Consider the following 7,684-nt stretch of genomic DNA (forward strand, 5'->3'; position numbering starts at 1 on the left):
AACAAATTTTATGACACATGACCGTAAAATTACGACCAAACGATACTGGCATGAAATTTTCAGAATACTGACATGAAAGGAGGTTGCTGAAAGCCGTGTAGCTTTAAGTTATTAACCAGAAGCTTGACTCGGTTGAAAATTGTTTACTTATCAATAACTTTGCATGTCCATGCATATATATGTTTAAATTTATCGTACAGCAAATGTATATCAAGTTCTTTGCATGTGAATTTAACGGATAAACTGCAAGAGGCAAACTTGAAAGTGCGAAAAGAGAACTTCAAGGTTTTTGTCATTGAAAGTGTTTTGAAAGAATTCGTCTCGTTAGGAACCTGAATTCTTGAAATACCTAATCTGTTAAAAAAATTACATGTAGCCAACACCACTAAACAGTAAAGTTATAAGATAAAATTATTCATGCATGATACTTTTTTTCTCTTCAAAAGGACACGCCCCTACATTTGTTGTCAGGAAGTGCTGCAAGAAGAAGTTTATCACGGGGATTCCCTTTTACCCCAGGGTAAAGTATCAGCTGGCCCAGTGGCATTTCCACTTCGGTTCAAAACGAGATTGGGGAACTGAACACGCCATTAATGGAAAAAGATACTCAGCCGAGGTAACTAGCCTAAGATAATAATAATTCTGTCGGATTGATGAGCTTTATGTAATTCAGATACTTGAATGTTGAAATTATATTTAAGAAATAACTGTCCAGTTTTTTTAGTTTCATGGTGTGATCAGTCGATTGGCTTGCGTGATAATTTGCAAAAAACGCCGAACATAAAATTATTACGCATGCAAATCAATTGATCATTGCCATGAGACCACCCAAAAAATCTGAAAGTTATTCCTTATTTTTACATGCTTTTGAATCCGCAAATTTACGTGCTACAAGCCCCGCTTCCGTCTCTATTTGTCCCACCCCGCACGTGGTTTTATAAACCACGCCTATCGATGAACCAGTAGATTTATGTAGAAATAAAGTATTTTTACTATTTGTAGTTTTATCTAAGACAAAGAATTTTAAAATGTAAATATGCAAGTTTCAAACGTCACAAGTATACATGTATATACACAAAATCTTATGTTTCTTAATCAAGCAAATTTGAAACGATTTAATTTCTTCCTGATTCAAATGGTTGTACTGTACTCTGCAAAGTTTTAAGGAGGATTTAAATATAAATTTTAATACATGCTTCCTCCGTTAGCTTCACATGGTTCATTTCAATACCAAGTATGGAACTGTGACCAATGCTATTGATAAGAAAGACGGTATAGCAGTCGTTGCCATTTTATTCAAGGTATCTCTCTCTCTCTATCTCCCTCTCTCTCGTGAAATATTTTCCATACTGAAAATTATATAAACACAAAAAAAAAAGATGTTTTGATATAAATGCAGGAGTGTTGCCGAGCCCGACTTTCATCCATTGACTTGTTTTTCCGGAAGTATGGCTCCCATGTGTATTGCCCAGGTAAGAAAATTTAGATGAAACTATAGAGTTATATGGTAAATATGGGTTTTACTGATAGACAAACAGATAATCATGCCAAAATGATGTTTTTTCCCTTTGGGAAAGATTACTTACCAAATGAAACATATGAAGATAACTAACAGCACCTAGATCGAAAGTCCATTAAACAATACAACCCAGGAGCAGAGCAAACACGGACCTCCAAATCATCAGAGGTTGGATCAGGTGCTATGGAGGATTGAGCATCTCCTGTCGATCAGTCACACCCACCATGTGCTCCTTGTTATCATCGGGGGTCGGGAATAACGGAAAAATCCGTCGACAATTGAGTGTGTAAATATTGGCCGAACAATGATGTGAAAAACATAAGTCAGCATTTGATTAAATGGTAGATTATTAAATTGTACTTGCTGACTAGGTCATTGTATCGACCATAAAACTTACTAAATGATGACTTAGATTTAAACGAGACTGTTGATATTCTTGTAACATCAACTTGTTTGTCAATAACTTACCTCGTTTAAAAAAAATTTCAGGTAATTGGGTATTTGCTTGAAAGTATAAAGACAAATGTATCAAGACCAACCGGAATGAAAATCACTTCGCTATTATTGTAATTCATATAAAGTGCGCTTCTTATAATCGTGTTATACTGTTCATTTTGAGCATACATCTAGCGTATTCCTACAGGACACGCCGTCAGAGCTGTATTTAATCCTGTGTCCTGTATTCCAAAGAGAGGTCGAATGTTTTTCTACAAGGGATCACTAACCACGCCCGGATGCTACGAGAGCGTTAATTGGCTGGTTTTCAAGAAGCGCCTGACTATATCATCAAGGACAGTAAGACACGTGACTGATTCAAAGTTACTCTCTTTATTTTAAAAGTAGGGGAATTTTTACCATACAGAAGCTATGCAATATTTCCTTTGTTTATAATATGTGATTTTCTGCGGAAGGGGATAGGAGTTTTTTTGCATGCGTTAAGTCATAATGATTTGAACAAAACTTTTTTTCACTATAATGAACTTCATGTGTAAAAAAAAAAAAAAAACGAATCCACTACCGCATTATACAGTTCTTACTGACTGAATGTTTTTTCTAAGATCGCGGGTTCGAATCTCAATTACCGTCACAGTTAGTAGCTCAGTCGTATATGATATGGGAGATATCTTTATTATTAAAAATCTACTACGTTCAATCGACAAACATTACATCAGAAGATAATTCAACTAATGTTTCATTACAAAATCAAACTGAAGTAGTAATATAATTTTTAAAAAAAAATACGTCAGATCGAAAAGGATGTTTTTAGAAGCACTGCCAAAATTTAATTATCTTAATTAATTACTTTACCTTCATAGATGGCATTTTTCCGGAAGTTGAAAACGTATCACCATGGTGCCCCAATAGCAGAATTGACCAATCTCCGACCGCTACAGCCTCTAGGAAAAAGACACGTGTATTGTAACATCTAAACACGCAAATAAAAAATATAACAATGTGGAATAAAGATAGAAATACAAACTTTTAAAAGATTGGTAGTTTTTGGAATAAAATTCCAAATTTTTAAATTGAATTTTATATTCTATAAGCACGGCTTTAGAGATGTCGAAGGGTTATACTGGTACAATGAAAAGTTAAAGATTACCCAGAACGATCGATTTCAAAAATATACAAGCAATACAAATCTGTAAATGGGTTCCAAAACACACCCTAAGAAAAATCAGAGGTACATGTAGGATCAGGTTCTTATGAGGAGATCCCCTAATGATCGGTCACACCCACTGTGAGCATTATTGATTGTAATGATTGATTGATTGTATTGATCATGCAGATAGACGGGACATTCCATTAAAATGAGGCCCAGGATCATTTTCAGACTTTGCAACAAAAGACGTGAAAATTTACTAAACCTGGCCTCCACTTTTTTTTCCAAACATAACTTTTATTATTGAAAATGTTCTTTGAAAGGCTGCCCCCCCCCCCCCCTGTATTTCAAGAAATGGTACTGTATTACTGTCAACTTTTTCAGGTAAGTTAAAAAACTTTTTTTTTCTCTGGATGCCCCCCTTTCAAAAACGATGCTACGTCACTGACAGGGAGACTATGCATAAAAAATATAGGTTTGTTTAATTAAAAAAGGAAAAGATGTGTACTTTTGGAATAGATTGTAAATACATGGATACTAGTATCTTAATTGCGTAATTCTCTTATAAACACATAAAATACGCAGAAGACAATTCTAGTGTCTATGTTTAACACAACCTTACAACATGTACAACGTCTTTCTTAAATTACTTTTAATCTTTTGCTGCTTGGTCATACCACAATATCGAGAAGAACGTACAAAGTATCAAATCGTAACAGTGAATTTCTATACTGCAATACATTTCTTATTGAAATGTTTTTTATTCAAAGTAGAAGTACTAAAAACATTGAATTTCATAGTTTCAGTTTTATAAATATGTCAAATTATTGATAATATGCACAAAAATAAATTATATGTATAATAAATCATATATATAGGCCTAGTAATTTTTCTGTAGGATTGTTTTCGTTTTACGAACGCAGCACCTGAAACAAACGAAAAAAAGACACTTTCTGTCCCCGTTCACGTCTTTGATGTACAGTGTCGTACTGCGGAGACATACACTGAGAAACATTGGTGTACAGGGCGTACATACTGTGCTGTTCAGCAAAGTAGATAATTAATACACTGACTGGATTTGTACTGGGGTTTACTGGGAATTACAGTAGGTACAGGGTGTTTGTACAGTGACTGTGCAGTGTTTGCAGGGAGAAATACTGTAACAGTACTGACAGGAAGTAGCAGAATTTATCAGAGATTTTTCAGAATATCGTGGAATTTAAAGTCCATATGCGTCAACACCACACCCATATTACCACTCGTAAGATATTCTTACCTGTTATCACTTCCGTGCCCACGTACATAACACAGGTGCCTGTCGATTGGGAAGTCCAGAACATCTTGCAAAACTTCTATGATAGATCGTTTAAAAAGTTCAGTCTGCTTAACAAACAGATTACACATTGTTATATCCGCGTTTTCGAAGGGGATCGGTTTATTCTTATTGTGGAAACAGTTAGCCCATGATTTATCAAAACAGGACTGCATGTGAAGATCAAATTCATCAATGAGTTTAGCGAATCGAAGAAAAAGGATGGAGTACTGATTTTGCTAAAAAAAAATTATAGAGCTTCCCCAGAAGATTTTTATTTGTGTTGACCTTAACAGAAAGGTTTGTTTGATTTTTTCAATTTAATAGTAGCATTTATTAACAAAAATCAAAATGGTTTTGAAAATTTGATCTTTGTACATTTCAGGTAAGATCTATTTGTAGAAGTATAAGATTATCATTACTTTATTATTAATTTAAATTGCATGGATCATTTGATTCATACTGGTATAGTATATAAAACTTTCTCAGGTTGTAGTGGTTAATCAATTTCTACGGAAGCCCATTTAGGACCTATCGAAAAATATTTTTGAATCTGATGTAACGAATTGTCGAATTTGTTATAACGAATTTAATTCGTAATAACAATTTCTTTGAATTCGTTACAATGAATTAAATCTGTTATAACAAATTTCTTGATTTCGTTATAATGAATTAAAAAAAATGTTAAAACGAATTAAACTCGTTTTAACAGATTCTAAAGTTTGTTATAACGAATTGAATTCGTTTAAACGAATTCCATAATTTGATTCGTTATAAAAAAACTTTGGAATTTGTTTAAACGAATTTAATTTGTTATAATAAATTTTTGAATTCGTTTTAACGAATTTAATTCGTTATAACAAATTAAAGAATTCGCTATAATGAATTCAACAAATTTGTTTTAACAGATTAAAATCGTTATAACAAATTCAAAGAAATTGTTATAATGAATTAAATTCGTTATAACAAATTCGACAATTCGTTATATCGGATTCAAAAATATTTTTCGATATGTCCTAAATGCATGGACTTCCGTAAATTTCTTATTTAAGCTCATTTCTATTGATAATAATACATGCATCGAAGAAGCGCAAATCTTAACGTTAGAATTTCTTTTATATTTAAGAATCTTACACTAAAGCCAAGCCATCTAAACAGAAGATTACAAAAAGGAGGACAGAATAGAAGACACTAAATCTCTGCAGTTATAATACCTCAAGAAAATATTAAGGAAATTTTTGGGTTTTTTTTAAGAATGCAATATCGATATCCATCTTCCCACTGTAGGTTCATCACCCATCAAGAAAAGAAAAGTGCAAATTCACAGCTACCTTGATACTGGGGGTAATTAAGGATATCAAAACTGTAAAGACGCCTCAGCGTATCAAGAAAGCATGTTTGAAAACTGTATCTTGCATAAAGAACAGGCTTGTAATTTTTGGTGTGAGGAGTGCAAAGTGCCGGCATGTAATAGATGTGCAGATCATTTCAATCATACAGTAATAGATATACAAGAAGCTGTCGAAAGAAAAATAGCAGAAAACAAACAAACCTTCATGAAAATTTGCAAAAGGATACTGCCGTTCAATCTTTCGATTAAGACTAGGGCTCAGGAAGATATAAACAGTAGTGGCGCCCTGTCGAATGAATTACTCGGGTACATGCTTGAAAAAGGAAAGAGGCTAAAAATATTGTTGGATAGATATGTTTCAAATTATTGTGCCATTATATACAGAAACCACAGTAGCATACTTCGTAAGCAAATGGTGATGACCAATACGCACTTCAGAAAATTACAAAACCTTTGCGACGAATATGACCAGTTAGCCATCAAGCCTGTAAAATTCCTTTATTTTGTGACTGGGAAACCTTTTAAATGTCTGAAATGTGTACCCAAACATGTATCAAAATTAAATTTAACGTCTCTTGACGAAAATTCTAACATAACTGAAATAGTTCAGATACTGGCAGATTTCGCCATCAAAGACGAAAATATAAAAGTCAAGCCAGAATATAAAATGCACCAACCAACTCTTTTTTCTTCGATTCCTCTGAAAGACATAAATCGTGTATGTCATATTAATTGCGTAACTTCAAACCTGATTTGGATCAGTGACTATAAAAATAGTCTCTTGTTGATGAGAATTGAAGAAAACAGGATATCCGTAGCTCATCGAATTCTTGAAGACTTTGGGGGACTTGGTGTGTACACGGTGTCCACAACAGGCGACCTGATTTATATTGACAAAGGGTCAGAAATCAGGAAACTGTCTTCAGATTGTAACACGAAAGTAAGTTTATTTAAAATAGGTAATGACTGGCGACCACGGTGCATTCATTATTCCCATTTCAACAGGGACTTAGTCATTGGAATGTGGAAGGAAAAGAGATGCCGAATAGTCAGGTATGATATTTCGGGTCAAGAAATCCAAGATTCTGAGAATGGAAGTCCGACACTATATAAATATCCGGCTTACATAACAGAAAACTGGAACGGTGACGTCATCGTAGCAGATTTGGATAAACAGGCAGTTATAGTAACAGATCACAAAGGTGTCTATCGATTTTCCTATGAAGGTCCACCAAATGGACCAAAGTTGGACCCACGTGGAATCTGTGTAGATGTACTTGAACACATATTAGTGAGTGACTGGACAAGCAGTTCAGTGCAAGTAATTGATAAAGACGGTGTATTTTTGCTTACATTGCTTACTGCTAGCAGAAACAGTCCGCCATATAGGATATGTTATGATGAAGCAAAACATCTTCTTTGGGTAGGCTATGATAACTCTAGCAAAGTGACTGTGTTTAAATATCTAAATTAGACACGATATGGCTACAACTTTGAGTGATTTCCATGTAAGATAGATTTTTTTTCTGTCAACTTCATCACCAATGCTTTAACATAGTTTCCATCATCAGATATACAGGCGCGGATCCAGAAATTTTTTCCAGGGGGGTCCACCCCAGTCGAAAAAAAAAATCCTATCTCAGAAATTTCTTGACAAGCAAAAAAAAAAAAAAAAAAACCTAAACTCGCCCAACCGTCAAAAACCTATTTCGGGGGGGGGAGTGAGTGGTGACTATTGCCTCATTGCCTAAAATCTTTCACTTATCATACCCATCTCACACATCTGCGCGTTTACCAGGGGGGTCCATGGTAACTTTTTTCTTGTTTTAGTATATACATTTTTTAGCCTGGTAAATTCCAGGGGGGGTCCTGACCCCCCCGACCCCCCCTCTAGATCCA

The 7,684-nt window shown here is 34.4% G+C and overlaps 2 protein-coding genes across 2 annotated transcripts; both read left to right on the forward strand.

Moving 5' to 3' along the window:
• Positions 1–446: 446 nt before the first annotated feature.
• LOC134255646 (carbonic anhydrase 2-like) lies at positions 447–2,978 on the forward strand (the record flags this gene model as incomplete). Its single annotated transcript, XM_062738167.1, has 5 exons — positions 447–616; positions 1,209–1,301; positions 1,400–1,472; positions 2,163–2,314; positions 2,836–2,978. Coding segments are annotated over 5 exons (602 nt in total), but the record flags the coding sequence as incomplete, so codon positions are not given.
• Positions 2,979–6,197: 3,219 nt separating this feature from the next.
• On the forward strand, positions 6,198–7,259 carry LOC134255647 (uncharacterized). The gene has a single exon (XM_062738168.1). The coding sequence runs from the start codon at positions 6,198–6,200 to the stop codon at positions 7,257–7,259; it is 1,062 nt and encodes a 353-aa protein (XP_062594152.1).
• Positions 7,260–7,684: the final 425 nt, after the last annotated feature.

Source organism: Saccostrea cucullata, unplaced genomic scaffold, assembly GCF_032062105.1.
Source record: "Saccostrea cucullata isolate Sc308-1 unplaced genomic scaffold, CSIRO_AGI_Scuc_v1 ctg15180, whole genome shotgun sequence".
Classification (NCBI taxonomy): domain Eukaryota; kingdom Metazoa; phylum Mollusca; class Bivalvia; order Ostreida; family Ostreidae; genus Saccostrea; species Saccostrea cuccullata.

Excerpts from the sequence above, each read along its gene's own strand:
- LOC134255647 (XM_062738168.1), top strand. The coding sequence starts at position 6,198 with ATGGTGATGACCAATACGCACTTCAGAAAATTACAAAACCTTTGCGAC.